At 36.3% G+C, this 23041-nt stretch overlaps 2 protein-coding genes across 2 annotated transcripts; one reads left to right on the top strand and one right to left on the bottom strand.

Annotated features, from left to right (window-relative positions):
- Positions 1-507: 507 nt before the first annotated feature.
- On the top strand, positions 508-3439 carry LOC107847050 (non-functional NADPH-dependent codeinone reductase 2-like). Its single transcript, XM_016691298.2, is given in 5 exon segments — positions 508-723; positions 725-945; positions 1847-2090; positions 2588-2767; positions 2848-3439. Coding segments are annotated over 5 exon segments (1014 nt in total). The 5' UTR covers positions 508-579; the 3' UTR covers positions 3073-3439.
- A 923-nt stretch (positions 3440-4362) lies between these two features.
- LOC107847681 lies at positions 4363-10968 on the bottom strand. The gene is made up of 7 exons (XM_016692080.2): positions 10231-10968; positions 7799-7939; positions 7358-7723; positions 6589-6831; positions 6046-6138; positions 5093-5293; positions 4363-5003 (listed from the first exon to the last, which is right to left on the bottom strand). Exons 1-7 carry the CDS (start codon positions 10546-10548, stop codon positions 4791-4793), a joined length of 1575 nt encoding a protein of 524 aa, XP_016547566.1. The 5' UTR covers positions 10549-10968; the 3' UTR covers positions 4363-4790.
- Between the last annotated feature and the right edge of the window lie 12073 nt (positions 10969-23041).

Raw genomic sequence — 23041 nt, 5'->3', positions numbered from 1 at the left:
GAATGGTGATATTGATGTACAACGGATTCTTTCAAGTGACAATGTGGCTAATTTATTCACCAAATCTCTTCCAACTGCAACTTTCAAGAAGATTGTGCACAAAATCGGAATGCATAGATTCAAGGATGTTCTTATTAGGGGGAGTTAATACGTGTTGTACTCTTTTTCCCATACGAGGTTTTGTCCTATTGAATTTTTCTTGTAAGGTTTTTAATGAGTCAACCTATATGCGTATTTCTAGACATTCAAGGGGGAGTGTTATGATATTAATGTATATCAATTATAGTGAATATCTATCAAGATCTATCAAGATCCATTTGATGTTTATTATGATTTGAAGTATGTGTCTTTTACTCAGAAACCAGTAGTAAGGATTTTCTTCAATGTAAATCATCCCTCAACAGAAATAACAATTACTCCCTATTCTCTTTACTCTTTTCTTTATTCTTTATTATTTTATAACACTGTCAAATCAAATCAAGATAATCAAATCAAAACGGAGGGCGTACAATATTTTTTCGTTATTATTTTTTTTTTTGGGCGTATAATATTTGAAAATTTAAATAATGCGGCATTTCTATGAGGTTAAAAGAAAGGGCGGCACTGTCCTCTGCCAACAACATGAACCAACAAATCCCTATACCTGAAATTCCTCTTCCGTCCGGCTGCCGAAGTATGCCGGTATTAGGTTTTGGCACGGCAGCAGATCCACCTGTAGAACCAGAAATTGTTAGAAAGTGCTATTCTTCAAGCAATTGAACTTGGGTATAGGCATTTTGACACAGCTGCTTTATACAATTCTGAAAAACCAGCTGGTGAAGCTATAACTGAAGCAATTAATGGAGGATTAATTGAATCTCGTGAACAATTGTTTATTACTTCGAAGCTATGGTGTAGTGATGCTCATCCTCAACATGTTCTTCCTGCCCTCAACAAAACACTACAGTAAAATTCTCTTCAAAACTCGTCAATTCAATTATCTATTACAGTTTTTTAAAAAATTATTGTTCCTTTGGTGAAGTATTAAATTGCCAAGTTGTCCAGAAGGACGTAGCCTAGCTATCAATGAAGTGGTTGAAATTTCATCGAGACAAAAACACTAGCTGATTTCTTGCCATCTGTCCCAGCCGTTGGTGTACACTACCTGGTCCTTAATGTTGGTAGGGGTGGCAGGCATTCGTGAAATTAGTTGAGATGCGCGAAAGTTGACCTAGACATCACAATCATTGAAAAAAAGGAAGCATCTTTTAGAATTCATGGAGACATATCCTATACAGATATGCATATTAGTTGGGATAAAGTTTTAATCATGTTAGTATAATTAATTTTTTTCATGAGGAGGGTGTTCGAGTCCAGCTATGCGCACCTTGACTATTAAATCAAGTACTTGTTACCTCTCACCAACATATGTACAACTCAACTTTGTCCATCAATATTTAGGTGGATAGGAAGAAATCACCTACTCCTTAAGTCCCAATTTATGTGATTGTATTTGATTGGGCACGAAGTTTAAGAAAAGAAGGATGATTTATGAAACTGACCTCGTGGTTCTCCTCCCACTTCATTTATCACTAGATCATGTCCTTAGGTGCTACTTAAGGTCACATGTATTCTTGGAGTCTTCTAGTGCTCTCAAAAATTTATAAGCTAGTAGAATATATAGATAGAACTTATAGTAATTTTTATTTTATTTTATTTTATGTTGTATCTGCCTTCTGCATTTGAATTTGAATGGAGCGACTTGCTAATGAAGATTTATGCAACCAACTCTTAGATTAATTGGGGTTGAACTGTAATTGTTGTTGTAGTACTGAACTGCTAAATTGGTGTGTTTGGACTTGTGCAGGAATCTGAAGATGGATTATATTGATTTGTTCCTAATACACTGGCCAGTAAGTTCTAAGTCAGGAATACATGAGTATCCAATTAAAAAAAAGGACTTTCTTCCAATGGATTTCAAGTCAGTTTGGGCAGCAATGGAAGAGTGCCAGAAACTTGGACTCACCAAGTCCATTGGAGTTAGCAACTTTTCTTGCAAGAAGCTTGCTGATGTTCTTGCCACTGCCCAGATTCCCCCTGCTGTTAATCAAGTATGTCAAGAGAAATTCTATGTTGCTTGGACTTTCCAAAAATTATTGTTGTGACTGTGTCAGATCCTCCAAAAAAACTGCTTTTGGAGGATCCAAAATGCACATGATGACATTTTTGAGGAGTCTGTGCAACATGGGAAAAAATCATAAGTACAGGACTTGACAAGTTGTACTCCATCTGTCCCAATTTATGTAGCACCGTTTGGCTTGGGATAAAGTTTAAGAAAGAAAGGAAGCCTTCTAAAATTTGTGATCTAAAAAACTCCTTGACCAATTGTGTGGCTATAAATCATTTCATCAAGGTAAAAGGGGAATTCTAAAGTTAAATTGTTTTTAATTATAGAACGGGGATATTCTTTTTTGCACTGACTAAAAAGGAAAGTGTGTCACATAAATTGGGACAAAGGAAGTAATTGTTTTTGATAAAATAAAGTTTGAGTAGAAAGTTATGTTGTGAAAAGATAGGTATATGACTTGAGCTGTTCTTGATTTGTAAGGTAGAAGTAAATCCATGTTGGCAGCAACGGAAGCTGAGAGATTTCTGCAAGAGAAATGGAGTTTTTGTTGTTGGATATAGTCCTTTAGGATCCATAGGTACCTTTTATGGAACCAACAGAGTTATGGAATCTCAAGTGCTCAAAGAAATAGCAAAGGCCAAAGGCAAGACCGTGGCGCAGGTATTCTAAGAAGAGTTTCAACTTAAACTACATTGACAGCGTCGGTGCATATAACTTAAATCCTAATGTGCAAAATGCAGGTTGCTTTAAGATGGGGATGTGAGCAAGGCATTGGTGTGGTGGTAAAGATCTATAACAAAGAGAGAATGAAACAGAATCTTGAGATTTTCGACTGGTCATTAAGTGATGATGATTGCAGAAAGATTAGTAAAATCCCACAAAGTAGAGCTTGTCTTGGTAAAGATTACACATCTCATTATGGGCCTTACAAAACAATTGAAGAACTCTGGGATGAAGAACTCTGATTACTTCAGTTGCCAGTATAAGCATGTTGTTCCTATAATTCTTGTTGTTGTATGTCTTCCTCCTAATTGCGGTAGTTGTATATCAAGATAGAAATAAGAAGGGAGAAAGATTCATCCAGTTACTTCTTGTGGTTGTATACGGTTCAACCTCGTTATAGTGGCAACATTTGTCTGGAAATTTTGTGGCTACTATATGATGTGTTGTTATATGTGTACCGATATTTGACATTTAGATCTCATTTAGCTGTTATAAGCCAAGACATGCGAAAAAACTACTTTAATGATTTTGTGTTTAAGAAGAAATGTATTTGTTAGTCAATTTAATCAAAAAAAAAAAAAAAAAAGAGTATGAATGAACAAAGGCAAACACCAATAGCCTTTCCTTGTGAAGTTATGGATATTGAGAATAAATGAAGTGCATTATTTAAACAAAAAAAAATTCCTTTTAGATATCGCACTAGAAATATATTATGTATGTGATATTAATGACGATTACTGTAAATAATTTAATATTCTAATTTTGTACATGATATATTTTCTTACAAAATAGTAGTTTTTCATAATATTTGAGTGTCGGGGCAGGAGGGGAGACCAGAATGAACATATGATCACGGCTTTTGCATCTTACCTAAGTGAATGCTCTAATAACTATGGGGAGTAAAGATCGGGTTGAAGTGGTGTTTGGATAGTAGAGATAATGGATTCAGTATCCTGATTATTGAATCCAACTGTTTGCTTACTATTCACATGATCAATGGAAACATATCCACCTCTTGCCTTTCAAAAAGATGAGATCAAGAAGATTCAAGCCACGGAAACAGATGGCCATTTAATCAGATTCTCATACAAGGAAATTTTACTGCCAATCTTGCAGAGTTCCATAAATTCAATTCTCTCTTCACTGCGACTGTAAACTTGCCAATGCAGATCACGTCCACGTTGAAGAATGATGGAAAAGGAAGGCCAAATTTCAGTATTAGAGTGAGGAAAAGTATTCAATCTTTGATCCTGGTTGATTGTCACTTTTGATCTACTATGTATTTTTGTACTTCGTATTTAGGAGTTTTATAAGCAAGTAGGAAAGAAAAAACTTCGACAAACCAACTCTTTTATAATACTGGTCTTAGACGAAGTTCAATAGAGTGAGATGAACAAACGTTACATGGCCAATTCCGCCTGCATCTATAACTAATACTTTAAGGTAAACACTAAACAGCTCGTTTTTTTTTCTTTTAAAGAGAGTATTATATAATGTAAATATAACAGTCAACCAATAGAAAGAGTTGCAAGTATCAAATAGGAAAATTACATTTCCAAGATACCCCTGAAAAATAAGGAACAAGATGTACATAATAGTCAATAACATTAATACGCTAGCCTCGCCTAGTTGGAAATGCTAAGATACAGCTACAGTTCACATTTAGCAAAGATTCACCAACTCACATACACCATCTACTTACACAGAACAGATATCACAACAAGACTTAAGAGGCACTGAGTCCATAACTTATTCTACGTTATTCCCCATCTAGCAACCAGCATAGGCTTGAATATCGAAGAAACTACAATTTGCATGAACTATGTACAGATTTAGATATTTCACATAGAAACTGAAGAACAAGCAGAGTACGTTCATAGACTAGATAATCTGATACGTGTTTAACAAATAGCAACAAAGCTAAATCCCGTGGGATACACTGACACAAGTTTAATCCAGATCAGCAACGCCTGGTCCTCTCATAGTGTGGAGGTAAAGAAGGACAATTCTCATTCATGTTGGCATATGGATCCAATGTGTTGTACTGGGGCAGTTCCATTTGATATTCGCCAAGAATCTGGCAGAAAGAGACCTTATTGTCCCCACTGTTGCACCAACTTGGGAGGCGTGTCCGATTATCTTCGAAAATTTTGAGCATGTAAGCATCTCTAATCTGCAAGCAGTAAGAAAGCTTTACCATCATTAACAGGATGGAATTAGTTTTTCCTTATAACACGATTAAACAAAGGCTTCGATACCCACAGTGAACTCCGTTACTTGAATAGAGTTGGAAAGAGGGCCAAAAACTCCTGCTTCTTTGTACATTGAGAGAATGAAGGCCACACATGTAGTGGATTGTCCATCACTATAGACCCATTCATCTTGTTCCGGGATGGTCAGCAATTGATCAAATGTTATACCAAGTTTTTCAGTTTCAGCAAGAATGCCATACAAGTCCAAATCCTGTGTGAGAGGTACCAATTGAACATTTAAAGTGACATTCACAGATAAAGAAAATGAAAGGTTCGGTAAAATTGAAACTGAGATATATTTAGAGAATTCTCTGTATCTAAACAGTTATACTATGATATTGCAAGTGAAAGCCTATTCAACGTGAACTGAGGAAGCCTTCCAAAGCATACTTCAATATGTATTGTATTCTTATGCTTGCTCCAATGCTTAAATGTCAATATAAAGGAGAATATCATCTATAGATAGAACGGCTCTGTACTGTTACTCATAAGAGTCACTAAGTACCTCTATGTTCGAGTCACCAAATGATGTGACAATTCGGTAATGCTCACCTATTATTTTGATATAGAAATGCAGAAAGGAAGAGGTTAGAGGGTATGTTTCATATTTCTCCTTCAACAGAATTCTATTAAAATAGCTTGTTTCTAGAGCTAAACAAATATACTGTATTGAACGTCCAGGTATGCAGACTTGTACACTCATGCCCACCTTGGAGCAAAAGAACCATAATACTGATATGATATATGCATGAACTGCTCGTACTGCAAGGACCACCAGAAAAAACCAGTATTTAAGAGGGAACTGATAAACTGTACCAGTATTTAAGAGGGAACTGATAAACTGTCTTTATCAAATGAATCTAGGGTGATGAGCCACACCAATACCATTAACTAATAGCTAAGATGCTATACAAGTTTCCAGACAAAAGACTCTAAGAAGAAAATGTAACATGTTCAGTTCACCTCAGTGCCAAGTCTCTTATTCAGAGCTTCGTTCCACATGTTAGCAGCGTATGCTGGCTGCACTCTTGTCCACATGGACATGACAGAAATCACCTGGCAACAAAAGTCAGCTGCTGAGAAACCACACTAAGTTGTCCAAGAGTTCTAATCAAGTGGAAGACCTGGTAGTGATAAACCAATTAATATTCCTTTATTTGTTGATATTTTCATTTTTGTTTTGATTGACTTGCCTTTTCACCTTTTTCAAGGGGTCTCTTTTATCAAATGGCTTTTTTTAAGTATATGTTTAGTTTATATTATGTAAAGGTATTCCCCAGAGATATAATTAAGCAAAATGATATCCAAGGATAGAATATGTGCATGTTAGACAAGTCATTTGTGACTATTAAGAATCTGTCTACGAGTTAGCACCGAGATTTATGGACATACGGCAATTCACCTAGTTGCTAGGAGAACACAAACATTCACCGCTACTTGCTCATCTTAGATATATTTCAGTATAATCATAGTTTATACCTTTAAGAGGAAAACAGAGAGACATACCAAGTGAGCATCAAGAGGTGGAGGGTAATTATCAGCTACTGTGTCAATCCAACTAAAAATCATGTTATGGTAACCATATGGCTTCCCGGACATTTTCCGAGCATATTCCCATGCTGCGGTATTATTAAATCTCGCACGCACTTCAGGATGTAAGGGCAACAAAGCAACTTGTGGGTTAGAATCATCCTTGAGTGTCATTTCCCACCAGTCATCCCAAGGGATAACTGCGATGATTTCTTCACCCTGAACAGACATACCACAAGAATCAGTTAACCAAGATTAAGCAGGATGAACATACTAAAACAAAAATAAGAGAATGCCACCACCGCAAGGCCTTTACTAGATTTAAAAGCTAACCAAAAAAACTCACAAAGAGTACGCACAGTAACTCACCAGAAGTCCACTGCTATCCATAAGAAAAGTTGCAGAAAAGTAAAAGGGAGAGTAAGGAGATTAATGTAACTGAATGTATTTATGTGAGATGGAAAATGATAAAAACCGCAGTCTGTTGCACTAAAGCTCCCGCTATGTGCAGGGTCCGGGGAAGGGCCCCACCACAAGGGTGCATTGTGCGCAGCCTTACCTTGCATTTCTGCCAAAGGCTATTTCCAAGGCTTGAACCCGTGACCTCCTGGTCACATGGCAGCAACTTTACCAGTTACTCCAAGGCTCCCCTTCGAGAGATGGAAATTGATGTTATTTGATATTTGCTAGTGCTGTTTCTCCATGTATCAGTGGAGAAAATACATATATTTTCTCATTTGCTCACCTTTTCATTTTCGTGTCCTGATTCACCAACCCAAAGACTGCCCAACTCATCCTTCAAACAAACTGATGTATGACCAGCAAAGGCACCAGTGACCCACTTCTCAAGAGTTTCAAACCCACCCCACCGTCCACGTATCTTTGACAGCGCTAAGAAATCACCAGAATGAACATCATCTGGGTTAATTGTTGCCTGATGTGGATGTGGACGTTTCTCAAATGTTGCACCCATGTGCTTCTTCAGAAAAGCAAGGTTAGAATTTTGTCCCCATGCCGTGTTAGAAAACAGGGGTAGTACATCCACCAAGGAAAGCAAGGTTCCGAGCATCCCTGATGGCATGAGAAATACAGAGATTCCATGTTGCTTGACCTGCACAACAGTTGCTTAAAGATCAATTATAAAAAATCCATTGAAACTAGACAAAAGACCCAAACGAGACCATACATATTCCCTTTCAGCGGGTTCCTCCCATGACTCAATTTTAAATGTGTGTTCATGGCCAGAAAAGTAGTAGTCCCAAGTTATCCTATAAGGTGTAGCAAATACATACAGATCCATACACGTCCAGCTGTGCGCTGCGCCTGTCTGCAAAGAGGGTAAATGAAATCTGAATTACATTTGTGCTAAGGATGTCTTATCCAAATAAAATGGCATAATAGAATAAGATCAAGCATATAGAGATACCAAAATTTTTTGTATTTCTTTCTTAAGGTGTTATATCAGTTGTTACTTGTTATCACCCCATTAGTTTCTATTGTATGAAAACATCTAGGTGTCAAGAGGGGAAACATTCATATAGTCATTTCAAATATTAGATGCTTGAAGACCACAAAGTACAAAGGAAATACTTCTCCCAGCATTATTCTGCTGATAAGAGTTGAACTATCAGAAAGGAACCCAGGGAATGCCATCCATAAATGCAAGTAAATAAAGCTCATGTGTGCTCAAACTCTTGACCGCCCCACTACCCACCCCATGGCCCAACAAAGGAAAAAAAAACATCTAAACTCGTCAAGTAACATTTATAAAGTCTCCTCCCAACTCTACAACGAGTAATCTCACAAGTGAGGTCCAGTAAGATGTACACAGGCCTAACTCTTATCTTTGTGGGGTAGGAGGTTATTTCCAGTAGACCCTCGTCTCACTAGAAATGTTTTCGGAGCAGGATTGCAAGAAAAATATGATAGCAAGATAAACCCAATTCACTTAACATATAAATGAATAAACCCCTCCCAAATGCTCAATGTATGTCTTCCCCACTATACCACCTATCAAACTCATCATCTTTCTTTTAAAAAAACTCATAATTTTTCTTCTGTCTCCCCTAGTTAACAACCTGGGGGAGGGGGGGTTAAGAGTAGAGTTACTCATGTATTAAACTATGTATAACTTATATAACCTTTGACAGGTGGATAAGAAATAAGTAGTTCATGTACAAAATTCATACAATGTTTGGTTTACAGTTTAAAAATTCATAACTAATACATATAAATGGAATAAATTATACATGAATAACCAAAATCTACAAAAAAAATAATACATAAATTTCTTCCTAACTAATTCATGTATTACTAATGTTTGCATAACATTAACCAGCAAACCAACGATCCCAAAATTATGTGCCTTTAGGATAAGTTCTACAACATGAAATTATTGTTGAAAAATGTTGAATTTAAATAGAGTTAATTAACTAATAAAATGAGTTTACTCAAAAATTATTCAAACACAGCAATAACCACAACTAGGAGCCTAAATGAAATTCCCCTTGCACTATATAGTGATCAAAGTTATGTCAGAAATTTTCAAAAACCATGCAGACAGAATATTGCAGAGATGAATCTAGATGTCGAAATAGGTGCGAATGGAACAAGTGGAATGTTATGTTTACGAGTGACAATATAGGGTTCAACCAAAATAACACTAACATATTGTCTTCAGAACTTTATTTACACAATCAGAAAAAGAGTTTTTGATACAGCAAACTGATTGATCAAAAATTTAGGTGCACATGTATGGATTATATTCCTTTATATGATGGATCAAAAATCTCATCAGAAGAAAGTCACCTACAAGAAACTCATCCCAACTTAATCATGAACAGAGTCTCTACCTAAAACAAAATTTTAATTAGGGGTCTTAAGTATACACAAATACACATAAAATATAGTGTTCTCAAATGACATAAAGCTTTAATTCTTATTAACAAGATGTAAGTAATGTTTTTGCAATAATTTACTTTGGATTTTGTTGTAAAGACTTTATTTATTAATACGATATTCAAGTTATTTATTGAAAGTTCTAAAATGTTTTCGATAAAGGATAGATAGTTTTCTTTTTTCCCTGTTATACAAAATTTTAACCCTTTTTTTTTACAATTTCAATATTGTTTTAAATGAAATAAAAACAGTAAAAAATTATGAGACACTGAATATAAACTATACTCATAATACAGAAATATGAAGCATAAATTAAGCTCGCAAGCATGCAATTATTCATCTTCCCAACACCCCACCTCCCCCAACAAGATAACTTCAACCCAGAAAATTCAACAACTATATGTATCTTTTAAAGTTATCAAACTACTATTTTGTTGCTGTTATAGATACTTTCTCATAACTTTGATTTGTCGCAGCCTAGCGTCTTTCAGAAACAACCTTTTTACCTCCATGAAGTAGGGGTGAAGTCTCGGTACATTCTACCCTACTCTACAATTACCAGGCCCCACTTGTGAGATTTCACTAGGTATAGTATTGTTGTTGTAACCTATTCCTATCACATTTCATCAATTAAACACCAACCCACCAAAATTTACTCTACAAATCAACTAAATACAAATTAAATCCACAATTATCATTAAAAAAAACGAATCCACTAACCAAAAGATGTATAGTAGCACCACCAATGCCACGATCACCAGGACCAGTAAACTCAACTCTTGCTTCATTCTCATAAAAACAAGCTCCTTTCCAACTAATCGACCCGTTATTTGGAGCAAGTGATCCAATATAAGTTGGCAACAAATCAATTGCACTATGCAAACTACTAAGCACGGGCCAAGAAACTTGACGGGGTAATACCGGAAGTACATCCTTAACCCTAAATGGCATTTTCAATGCATTCCCAAAACCTAAATTTAACCCAATTCCCAATATCCATAGCAATGTTAAAAAACACAGCTTCTTTGGTCTATACATCACTGAAAAAGGTGAATTTAACAGCAATTTGCAGATCCTTGATTATGGATATTTTGGGAATTTCTTTTGGGAATTATTCAGATTCGATTTAGGGTTCCATTGGGTGGAAAAATTTGAGTTTCGAATTGGGATTTTTTTGTTGGATTTATTGAGAAGGGGATGAGATTTGGGAAATGTGGGTGTTATTGTTCGTTAGGTTTGTGTTATGATTGAAGTGGATATTCCCAAATTCTTTAGATAGTACAATATTGGGAAAATTTTATTTTATTTTATTTGAAGAATAGGTAGGATTAATAATAGAAAATTGTGAGTTATAGTTTTTATAATGTTTAAAGTGGGTACGTGACAAATCTATTATTGATGAAAAGGACAGAGTTGCTTTGGTGATATCATTGTCTTTGAGACCAGATTCAAAGTTCCTACAAGGTCTTCTCTTTTTTTAATTGTTCTATTTCGACTTCCTTGAAAAGAAATTACTTGCAATGTGTTGATTTCCTGTATGGTAAATTATACTCCCGTCGTCTCAAATTATTCATTCCAAATTCAAATAACACATTAATTAAAAAAATAATTAATGACATAACTAATTTATCATTGTACTCCTATTAAATAATATTTACATTTTAATTTGAAAAAAAAATTAATGCAAAGGGTAAAACATAGAAAAAAAATTATTTCTTCTTGATTAATGAAAAAAAATAAGTAAAATGAAAAATCATATTAAAAAATTTAAGATAGATAATTTGAAACGGAGGAAGTATTATGGTTTTGAAGTGGGTGACAGATAACGAATTAACAATAAACATTTAATCGTTAAATAACAATGTTTTTTTATTCTCGCTTTTTTTTTTAATCTAGGACGACTCAAATCTAAAATCTCTAGTTAAGAATCAAAGATTATTTATCACTCCACCATAATCATTATTAATAGGGTATGTAGTAGTTGTAAGTATTTACATCAAGTCAAAAAAATTAACTTTAGTAAAAATTATATTAATTAATGTAGAAGTATGTCACTTATAATATATTTATGTAGAAGAAGAAAAAGATTGTCCGATGTATTAAAGTTTTCATTATGTATAAGATCCAAAAAAACTAATTTGATATAAATATTGAATATGAATTTATTTTTTTTGATAAGTAACATTTTATTTACCAAAATGACCATACATAACAGAAAGCAGAGTTGGACAAAACCTGTCTCAAATCTTGGTACAGCCTCCAATCAAAACTGCCCCTATCTATACTATCTTAGCAAATTAGTGGTACATATTAAGAGTTTGCATCCTATTTATGAGCTTAACTTACTGGAATCCTCGAACATATATAGCCTGTATGACTTGTCGAATAATAATCTCAGATGTGTTTTGTTTGTGCTGAAAAATGTGGTTATTTCTTTCCATCCATAAATAATAAACAGCTCCAGCCATAGTCATATGAAATATTTGTGCTTTGCTACTTCAACCCTCCATACTTCTAATAGCCCACTATACCTCCTAACTCCATGGCAAATTATACCTCAGAATTTCTTACCATTGTAACAACTTACACCATACTATACCAGAAAATCTACATGCAAAAAATAAGTGATCAATATCCTCATCGAGTTCCCGACACAATGGATATATCAGAGATTCAACTAAAACCCACTTAGCTAGCCTAGTATTCCAGGCAAGATACAAAATAAACAACCACCTAGGAGCTCCATAATTTGACCAAACAAGTTTCCCCCAATTCACCGATTCCATCACACCCCTTATTTTTCCATACATTTCTTTTATAGAATACTTCTCCATGCTCAGTATATCTTGTTCAATAAACCCAACAACTTAGAGATGTTTAAACGTCTTCAAGATTCTATGGACCAACCATGATGCTTACCTGTTCTGTAATCCCCAAACATCATCATTCCCATAATAAATGCCACCCAAATAACCTCGAAACACCCTAGGTTTTGATCATTAGAAAATTTCCTGGGTTTTGGACTCTCTGGACATCATACGACTCACCATATCAGTTGTATGGTGTGGGTATGGTTCAGGTGGCCCAGTCGTATGTTGTCCAGTATTGGTGGTGGAGTTTTTAGAATGGGTATGACTAGGTGGGTACGAGTCGAATAGTTGGTGACAGGTCGTATGGTTGGTGATGGGTCATTTGGTCGGGTATAGTCCAACGCTTATGTTGGACAGTGTCCAATCCCTCTCAATTCTGCCTAAGGTACGATTTTATGGTACTAATCGTATGGTTGGGTACGATTGGGGTTTGGTGGTCGTATGTTTGACAGTGTTAGATGCCTAAGGTACGAGTGGTGGATACCACTCGTATGTAATTGTACGAGTGGTATGGTGGATTCGTACCCTCCTATGGGAATTTTATACTGTATAAGTTGGGGGTATTCTGGAGATTTTCCCTTATAACTCTTTGGGACCCTACAATGCAAAACACCCTTTTAAGGCTTCATTAACCTATTTGCAATCACTCAAACACTCTAAACTCTCTTAAAAACTCTCAAGGCTCTTGGGTTAAGTAAAAGCTAGGGTTTCCTTCAAGGTGGTCTATTAAAGCTCATAGGGGTGATTTCTTCTCATCTTCTTCTTAATCTAAGGCAAGATACTCCTTCCTCATTGTTAGTTCTAACTAAAGACATATTTTATGAATTGTTTGCATGACATAATTGTTGTATGGTTTTGAGTTTTCAAATATATGTTGGGGGTTTTGGTTATAATGGTTGGTTATGGTTTTCCTATGTCTTATACTTATGGTTTTCATATTATTATGGTGGCTTGAACATTCGGTTGCAAAGGAATGGCTAATTGGTACTTGGTTTTGGCTTTGAAAACATTATGCCCCCAACATATTAAATGCCTATGAGAATATTTTTGGTTAAATTATTAGACTTTCATTAACCTATTGCATGTATAACTTGGTAATGGAACCCTAAATGGTTTAAATGATTTGGAATGGTTAAATGGTAAGGTCTTGGTGGTTATGGTTGGTCTAATTGAAAGCCTTGTGGGGTACAAGGGAATCCCTCAAGCAACTTAATAATGAAACACTTGTGGGGTACATGAGATCGCCCTAAGCAACTAAATAATGTAATCTATGGGTACATGGGAATCCCTTCTTCTCTATAGGTTGCTTAGGACATTACCTGCAAGCTATAGTCGGTATGATGATACCACTTCTTATAGCCTTGGTTAATAATAAATAGAATGGTGGTATGGTTACATAGGAATAGTTTTAATTGGGCAACAATGACGGGGTGTGATAGCTAATCGTAGAAGGTGTGAGTCCAATAGACGGACATTGGAAACTCATGTTTGCCGACATGAGGATTGGTCATGGCAACGATATATGATACTTACGGGGTACATGGAAATTCTCTAAGTATACTTATACATATATATCATGGAGAGCAAAGGGTACTCAAAAATCGCCTACTTTTACGATATCTTCGATTCGTGCAGCTACACGCATCGGGGCCTGTTCAGGTGGTTACACTTATGGTTGTGAATGTATATGGTTGTTTACTTGGTTTTAAAGGTTTACATTATTTTATCCTAATCCTGAGTACTTTCTAACTTACAACCGCTAACCCATCTTCGGGCGACTGTATCCCCACGCGATATAGGAATCGGTCATACTACTCCTCCTGCTTAGTGATTGAATTTGGGATCGGCTATTAGATTGAAGTGGTGAGCTTCCTTATTTCAAAAGGCTCCATTTCATTCATGGATGCCTTTACATACTTTGGTTATTTCATGGACATTGGTTTTGGCTATGGTTGGGGGTAGGGCTGTACAAACCGAATCGTTAAGTCAAACCGAACCGATGAATCAAACCAAACCGAGGAAAAAAACCGACTTATGGTTTGGTTTGATTGGTTTGGTGTTGGCAAAAAAAATGATCATTCTTGATTTGGTTTGGTATTAGCAAAAGTAAAATCAAACCGAACCGAACTAATACATATATAATTTTAATTTTTTATATGTAAAAAAATAATACTTATAATCTACTTTCTAATTATTTTTATTATTTATTTATATTCAGAAAATAGATATATATTCTTGGGCCTTTAATTATAGTATTTTTCCATTAATAACAAATTAATACAAAGCCCAATATTAATATAAGAACCTAAAACTCTTTAATTGCTTCACTTTTTACATTTTACTTTCCAAGTTTTCAAAGAATTCTCATTTTTCCTCATTCGTCAAGTTGTATTTTAGGTTTGTTTCTCTTTTTTCTCTTTTTTTTTATGGAATTATGTTATAATTAATTACTTTATGGAGTTAAGATTTTAATAAGTTGTCTCTAATTATTCGTTCTTTTGTATGCTCACATTTTATGTGAAGGGAACTTTCAGACAAGCTACTGTGACTAGTGACTTAGAAATTGAACTACATGGGTATCCACATAATATTACTTTGAGAGATAGTAGTTTAAACATCTTAGTAATTTGCGAACTTAATTTTTATTGGAACTACTCTACGATCATTGTTTTTTTTATCTTTTTAGTGAAAACATTTAATTTTTTTCTTCAATCACGTTATAATTGTAAAAAACTAAGAAAACCATAAAAATTAAAAAAAAAACAAAAAAATTCGACTAAAACCGAAATAAAAAACCGATTGTATATTGGTTTGATTTGGTTTATAGATTTAGAAAACCGACCTTATTGTTTGGTTACATTTTAATAAAAAATCGAACCAACCCAACCTATGTACACCTCTTGTTGGGGGCATATTCCAACCGAATATTATTTTACTTTAGATTAGAGGCTTTTGTGGAACTACTATGGGTTGGTATGGGCGGTGTCAGTAGTGGTGTCAGCCTAAGTATTGGTATTGGTATTGGGGATGATACCATTTGACTAGATTTATGATCATTCCATCCTTTTATGTTATGTTATGGACAGGAACTTGTTATTATTAGGTTTAGTTTTGGTATGGTTGTTAGTTGGGTGTCGAACGGTTGGACCCGTTTGGGTTGGTTACGATCATGAACCTATCTCAGAGTTTAGAATTGTGTACATATGCTATCTTGTTATGTGCTCGAAATTCAGTCGACTCAGGGCATGCGGTTGGAGGTTGGGATGGGTAACGGGGGTGGTCTTCGATCCCGATTGGACTTGGGATGCCCATTACGACAAGGCCCTAGTTTGGGTCGTGTCAAGTTGGTATCAGATCTTTAGGTTTATGGTCAATTGGAAGTCCACAAAGCCGTGTCGAGTAGAGTCTCTCTGAAGGACGTATAATGCACCATACTCATAAGGGAGAGGCTATAAGGCATTTAGGAACTGTTTTTTCTTTCTTGTGTTCTATTTTCAAGCTTGGAGTCTAAGGTCTTGGATTCTTCTAATTTTGTTTGCTTGTCTTTCAAATCATGCCTCGATGATCTGAAGCTCAAGAAAACTCCTTCGTCCTAACTGAGGACATTATTGATGGGACATGTACTACTCAGGGGATCTATACTCGATCTAGGGGTCCAATCCCTGATATTTTTAGAGTTTCACCAGTTCCTTTTAGTCCTCCTCAAGCTAATATGACAAATTCAGAGTTTTGTCAGTCGATTCATATGATTGCTCAATTAGTATCTTCTCAGGCTGAGCGTGGTGCATCTGGTATTCCATCTTATGAGGCCATAAGGGTTGGCCAGTTAATGAGGTTGAGTCCTTTAACTTTTACTGGTGTAAAGGTGGAGGAGGATCCTTAGGGTTTTTTGGATGAAATGAAAAATATCTTTAGGGTGATGCACGCCACGAATATGGAAGGGGTGAATTATGTTGCCTACCAACTAAAGAATATGGCATACCAATGGTACGAGGAATGGGATAGGGAAAGGGGTGATGATATTGAACAGTCATCATTATGGGAGACTTTCTCTAATATTTTTCTGGACTACGTCTTTTCTCAGGAGTTGAGGGAAGCAAAAGCGGTGGAATTTGTTAATTTAAAACAGAGGAAAATGTCAGTCAAGGAGTATGCCTTAAAATTCCACTAGCTGTCTAGGTATGCTCTAGAATTGGTGTCGTATGTGAGGGCCTGGATAAGAAATTTTGCTTCAGGACTGTCTCGGGATTTGATCCTTAAAAGCAAGACTGTATTACTGATCAAGGACATGGATATTTCTAGATTAATTATTCATATACATCAGGTAGAGGAGGAAAAGTGGAAGCAGGTAAAGGAAGGGGAAAGGCAGGTTAAGAATTTTAGGTTTTCTGAGCAGTGATTAATAGCAGAGTGGTAGGGATAGAGGTTAGTGGCTAAAGAAGAAGTGGGGGAGTTCTAGTTCCTTCACCACAGCTAGTGCTCCCTACCAGAAGCCTTTGGCTGATAGGCGTCGTCAGTAGGGTGGTGATAATTTTTGGGCACAGGGTGCCCAATCTCAGGTAAGTGGGGCTCAGTCAGCCTTATCATGTCCTCTTTGCAGGTTCTGTGGTCAGTTACATCAGGGTTTCTATGATGAGGGGAGGGACAGGTGTTTCAAATGTGGTCCGCCCTGCCGCATGCTTAGAAACTGTCTGGTTGGTAAGGTTCCTTTGGGAGCGAATAAGGCTCCGATTTCCTATTCGTCTGCTTCTGCACCAAAGGGTGCTACTTCTGCATCTGTTTCTACTTCTGGTACTGGTGCAGGCCGAAATCGGTTATATTCTCTTGCTTCCCAAAGGAGTCTGAGGCATCGCATAATGTCGTGACTGGTATGTTAGTTTTTTTTCTCGTGACGTGTATTGCGTACTTGATTCGAGGTCCACTCTCTCTTATGTGACCCCATTTGTGGTTGTGTATTTTAGTTTTGATTCTGAAGTTATTTCGAATCTTTTTTTTATTTCTACCACGGTAGGTGACTCTATGGTTGCTAAAAGAGACTATAGGGTGTGTGTGGTATCTATTGGTAGTAAATAGACTTTGCTGGATTTGTATGAATTAGATATGGTGTATTTGGATGTCATTCTAGGTATGGATCGGTTACACTCGTGTTATGCGTCCCTAGAATGTCGAACCTATAAGGTTGTCTTTAGGTTCCTTGGTGAACCGGTTATTGAATGGGATGGTGATTCCCTAGTCCCTAAGGGGAGGTTTATATCTTATCTTAGAGCTCGGAGATTAATCTCTAAAGGATGTCTGTGTTATTAAGTTCAGGTTAAAGATTCTAACTTGGAAGGTCCTTCTTTGCATTCGGTTTCGATAGTGAATGAGTTTCCCAAGGTCTTTTCGAATGATCTTCCGAGAGTTCCTCCGAATAGGCAGATTAATTTTGGGATTGATTTGGTTTCGAACACTCGTCTAGTATCTATTCCTCCTTACAGAATGGCTTCGTCTGAGTTGAAAAAACTCAAGGAGCAGCTTAAGGATCTTTTGGATAAGGGTTTCATCTGTCCTAGTGTATCCATGTGGGGTGCACCAGTATTAGTCATGCATAAGAAGGATGGTTCCCTTCGGATGTGCATTGACTATCAGCAGTTGAATAAGTTGATGGTTAAGAATAAGTATCTTCTTCTAAGGATAGATAACTTATTTGACCAGTTACAATGTGCCAAATTCTTTTCTAAGATATATCTTTGATCTAGGTATCATCAATTTAAGATTAGGGAAGAGGATATCCCTAAGATAGTTTTCCGTACTAAGTATGGGCACTTTGAGTTCTTGGTTATGTCATTTGGGTTGACCAATGTCCCGACGACATTCATGGATTTGATGAACAGGGTCTTCCATCAATTTCTGGACATTTCTGCCATTGTGTTCATTGATAACATCCTGGTGTACTCTAAGAGTGAGGTGGATCATGCCAATCACCTCCAGGTTGTGTTGCAGACCTTGAAAGAGTAGCAGTTGTATGCAAAATTCTCAAAATGTGAACTCTGGTTAAACGTTGTCACTTTTCTGGGTCATATTATTTCTAGTGAGAGGATCATAGTAGATCCACAAAAGGTTGCAGTGGTTCAGAAGTGGCATAGACCCGCGACTCCAATCGATATTCAGAGCTTCTTGGGTTTGGCTAGGTATTACAGGAGGTTTATGGAAAGTTTTTTTACTATAGCTGCCCCAGTGACTAAGTTGACTCAGAAGAAGGTAAAGTTCTCTTGGTCCGATGCTTTGTGAGGGTAGTTTTGAGAAGCTGAGGGAAAAGCTGTCACGACCTGAGGTTACACCTTAGTCGCGATAACGGTGCTTACGATCACAAGTAACTACAAGTTAACCCATGAGCTGGTACCTACTGTGAGCACTAAATAAATATAAACATAACATGTGTGCAGAATATAAACTGAAAAGGGTAATATATATATTTGAATACTGAAATATGAAATACCGAATATCTGAAACAACTGACAAGAACTGGAAGTAAATAATTGACTGTCTAATTGTTCTATCTGAAGGTCTGAAAACCTCTAAACTGATTGAGGAGTTGATGGGACAGACCCCCAACAAACTCCTACTGACTGAACACAATGAAATACTGAATTAACTGAATAAACATAATATGTCCTCAATGGATGAGGACTCACCACTATGACTGTTGGATTATGCTGATCTGTCTAACTGCAGTTAGTAAAATATGCACCTGAACCAATGATATATGACATTATAGCGCAAAGAAGAGTATGTGGTCAGTACTTTGAATGTACTGGTATATGAGATGAGGTTAGGTTGATACACATCGGGTACTATGCATATGAAATACAAACTAACTAAATAGCATGAGATAGCTGAACATGAATGCATAAAAACTGTAACATCTGAGAATGTAAGACCAAGCATAAATATGTATACTGAAATGAGTCTGAAATTTAAAAGACTGTAAACTGTATAACTGGACAACTGAAAGTCTGTACACTTGGTCAAGCAAACCTGAACTGAAACTATATTGAATACTGTACTGAGACTGCGGGAGGTATCATCTAACTGACATGCCCTAATCTGATCTAATCGGGGTCCAACCTGTAACCCCAATTGGAAGAGTGTCAGTACCGTGCCATGGGTACTAACACTAGCTATGTGGATCTACTAAACTGGTGTCCCAAAGGACTAAGGAATCACCCTCAATTGGCAGGTGCTCTAGTAAGATATGTGTCACCCTCAATTGGCAGGTAAACACTTTTTCAACCCTCAATTGACAGGTAGACATTTATGATCTATGCTGGTTACGTAGTTTTAGAACTCGAGAATTACTACTAAGGGTCACACTCTCTACTGTTAGGTGAGCCCTTATCCCTGAGTTCGCTGGGTACTAAATTCTACTCCCAACTGAACTGACACTGATACTGGGATAGACTAAACATTACTATATAACTGATAGTGCTCATCATGATTATAAACATGTAAGTATACTGATAAGAGTCATAGATTAATTGTCTGAGTACTTGAAAAGCTGAATTCATGTAAATCACATAGGTATCGGGTATTCATAATCCACCAACACTGAATGGAATTAACAATAATGTCATATAAAAGTTTTAAAACCATATTAGAGGATCATTGTACAAAATTCAACACTTAGGCATTTCGTCAAACACATGAGAGTCATGACTTAAGCATGAGAATGAGTAAAGCATGTGAGAATAACGTGATTACAAGACCAAAATCATAACTTAGACGTTTAACATAAAGATTACAATATTTAAAACATATAATGGCTCACCCCACTTGAAAAACACTTATAAACATAACTTGAAATTGAACTCACAAAAGATTCATGGAGATATTTCAACTTAAACATGAAAGCTCATAATTTAAAATTAAAAAGGGATTCTTGGACTCCAAGGGTGAAAAAAGCCCATGAATGAACATAACACATACCTCACTAGGTAAATTCATGAAGATACTTAAGGATTTTCTTGAACTTGAAGCTTGGAATCTTTGATTTTTAGTAAAAGAGATAGGGATTATTCTTAGGTAAAGAAGGGCTTTTCATGAGAGAATTTATGAGAAAAAGGAAAAATAATGCTCCTCGGGGTCCCCAAATTCATGTTATGGATGAATTGGGTGAAGGAAAAAAAACCAAAATACCCTTAAATGACGAGGATAAAAAGCTAGAAGACACAACTCCAACGCGTTGTGACCCTTGGTCGTGTCAAGCGGCCAATGCAATGTGACCCCTGCTCGATTCAAACAGCTAACACGACGTGACCAATAGCTTAGGTTAAGCAGCAAACGTATCGCAGGGCCATCGTGATACCTGTAATAACCCTTCAGGTCATTGTCCATAGTCTGTCATATTTTGCTGATAGAGCTTCTTCATAGCCGCCCCAAGTTATTAGTGAATTGCTGGAATTGATAGATCGGTTACCTAGTGGTTTGTTTGGTTTCTTGAACTACTTTTTTAATTTGAAGTCTTCATTGGTCCTAAGCGACCACTAAGCAAAAACTTTAGAAATCGACCTTAAATGCAAAATCCAACTTTGCCAATGCATCTGAAATGTCAAAACTATGTGATTACATATCTTATTTGTTCAAAATGAACCTCGGGTGCATCTCGAGGTATTGGCCAAATCTCGAAACCAAGTTCCAAGCTTCAACTATTCCTTGCATAGACCGAGATCCCGCGATCGCAGAGGCTAGAGTGCGACTATGGCTAGGCGAAGGGCAGACCACGCTACTCGAGGCTAGGTAAAACCTATCAAAAGGTTTCTTTGTCTAAAATTTTGCCCATTTGTGCCTCCTTCTTGAACTATAAAACCCTAATGGGAGTGTGAAATCTTCTAAATGAGTCTTACGGATTGATTTGGAGCTTAAACAACTTGTGTAATCGAATCTTGCTACTAATCCAAGGTAAGAATCCATTTAGTTAGTGTTAAGTTATTGATTTCTAGACCCAAAACCCCTAAATCATTGAGGATCAATTGTAGCCCAAAATGTGATGAATTTACTCCATTTTCTTGAGGGTTATAAATCCCTAATGATATGTGAGTAATGGGTTAGTCTCAAAAACTCCTTTTTCAAAGGTGGAACCCACTTAGAAGTTTGATGTCATTTTAACCCATGGCATAATGGTGCCATAATAGGCATTATTATTTTTGTTGTAATGCTTACATTGTATTATTGATAGCTTGTCTCGTGGAAAAAGAAGCTTCGAGAAAAGGAAAGTAAAAGCTTGTCAGTCATGAGTTGCTTGGACTCAAGGTAGGTTAGGCTTACTTGTAGTTAGATTGAGCTTGATTGTAGTATAATTGTTGATATCTTATGAGATTGGGGGGTTAGATGATAAATGGTTGAATGGTGATATTGGGGATTAGTGGATTCTTATTGGTTATTGAACTTGATGCGCGGTGATTCTGGAGAATATATTGATGTTATGATGATACCTGGTGAATTCGAAAGAGGTAATGATGTTATCATGTTGCTCGGTTGATTTGGAGGATTTGTTGATGTTATGATGTTGCCCGGTAAATTCGAAGGATATGTTAATGTTATGATGTTGATCGGTGAACCCAAAGGATATGTTGGTTTAATGATATTATCTTGTGAATCCAAAGTATATGTTGATGCTATGATATTGCCCGATGAATCTGGAGGATATGTTGATGTTATGATGTTGCCCGATGAATTCGGAGGATATGTTGATAATATGATATTTTCCAGTGAATCCGGAGGACATGTTGATGTTATGATGTTGCTCGGTGAATTCGGAGGATATGTTGGTGTTATGATGATACTCGATGAATCCGTAAGAGGAAATGATGTTATGATGCTGTGTGAGGCAAATTTACATGAATGTTTGGTTATATAGTAAGGTTAGGCCGTGTGGGGCTAAACCACTCATATGCTTGAGACATGATGTCTCTCATTGTAAATTGCTACCCTTTTCTTGTTCTTATTCACTAAATGAGAGGTGTGGCCATTGTTGACCCTAATTGGTAACTAGATCTAAGTTATGCCTATCATTGGGTTAAGGCTAATTGGTATGTGTAATCTTGTGTAGACCCAAAGGCTCACCTAGTAAACTTACTTGACTCGAATTAATGATGATGTTATGGAATTTTGCCTACTAAAGTGGCTTATGTAATAATGAGTTGTCTATAATAAATGTCTATGACTTGAGGAATAGAGGCTTTGTTAACTAGTCGATGGATCTTACTTATTTAAAATATGGAAACTATTCCCTAGGGTTGTAACATGCTTAATGATGATAGACTTGGTATTGTATGATGATAGTTGAATTGACATCTAGTATGCGATGTCGTGGTGGTTTACTTAATGACTCATATCATGAGAACCCTAGCTAGAGAATGACCTTGTAATGGATGATTCATTATTATCCTTAGTAATTTGTAGCTTTTGCTAAATTGATGGCTAATAACTACAAAGATTACAAAACTAGTAGTTCATATGAATTGGAGGTTAGCTAATATAGACTAATTATGGAGTTTATTAATGAATTAATGGATAAGTAACCATATACCTATGCTATGGCAATATCGATTCCCTTGTAATTAAGTTGCAGTATTGATGTTGATAGCAAGCCTCAGTAAGGGCCATGGTGGAGATGGGAACCC

This window comes from Capsicum annuum, chromosome 11 (assembly GCF_002878395.1).
Source record: "Capsicum annuum cultivar UCD-10X-F1 chromosome 11, UCD10Xv1.1, whole genome shotgun sequence".
Classification (NCBI taxonomy): domain Eukaryota; kingdom Viridiplantae; phylum Streptophyta; class Magnoliopsida; order Solanales; family Solanaceae; genus Capsicum; species Capsicum annuum.
The sequence above is the reverse complement of the archived record's forward strand: the minus strand, read 5'-3'. Positions and strand labels throughout refer to the sequence as shown.

Excerpts from the sequence above, each read along its gene's own strand:
- LOC107847681 (XM_016692080.2), bottom strand. The coding sequence starts at position 10,548 with ATGTATAGACCAAAGAAGCTGTGTTTTTTAACATTGCTATGGATATTG. Across the intron at positions 7,940-10,230 it reads GTGCTACTATACATCTTTTG|ACAGGCGCAGCGCACAGCTG; the intron begins GTTAGTGGATTC and ends CCCTCTTTGCAG. Across the intron at positions 5,004-5,092 it reads TTCAAGTAACGGAGTTCACT|ATTAGAGATGCTTACATGCT; the intron begins GTGGGTATCGAA and ends TACTGCTTGCAG.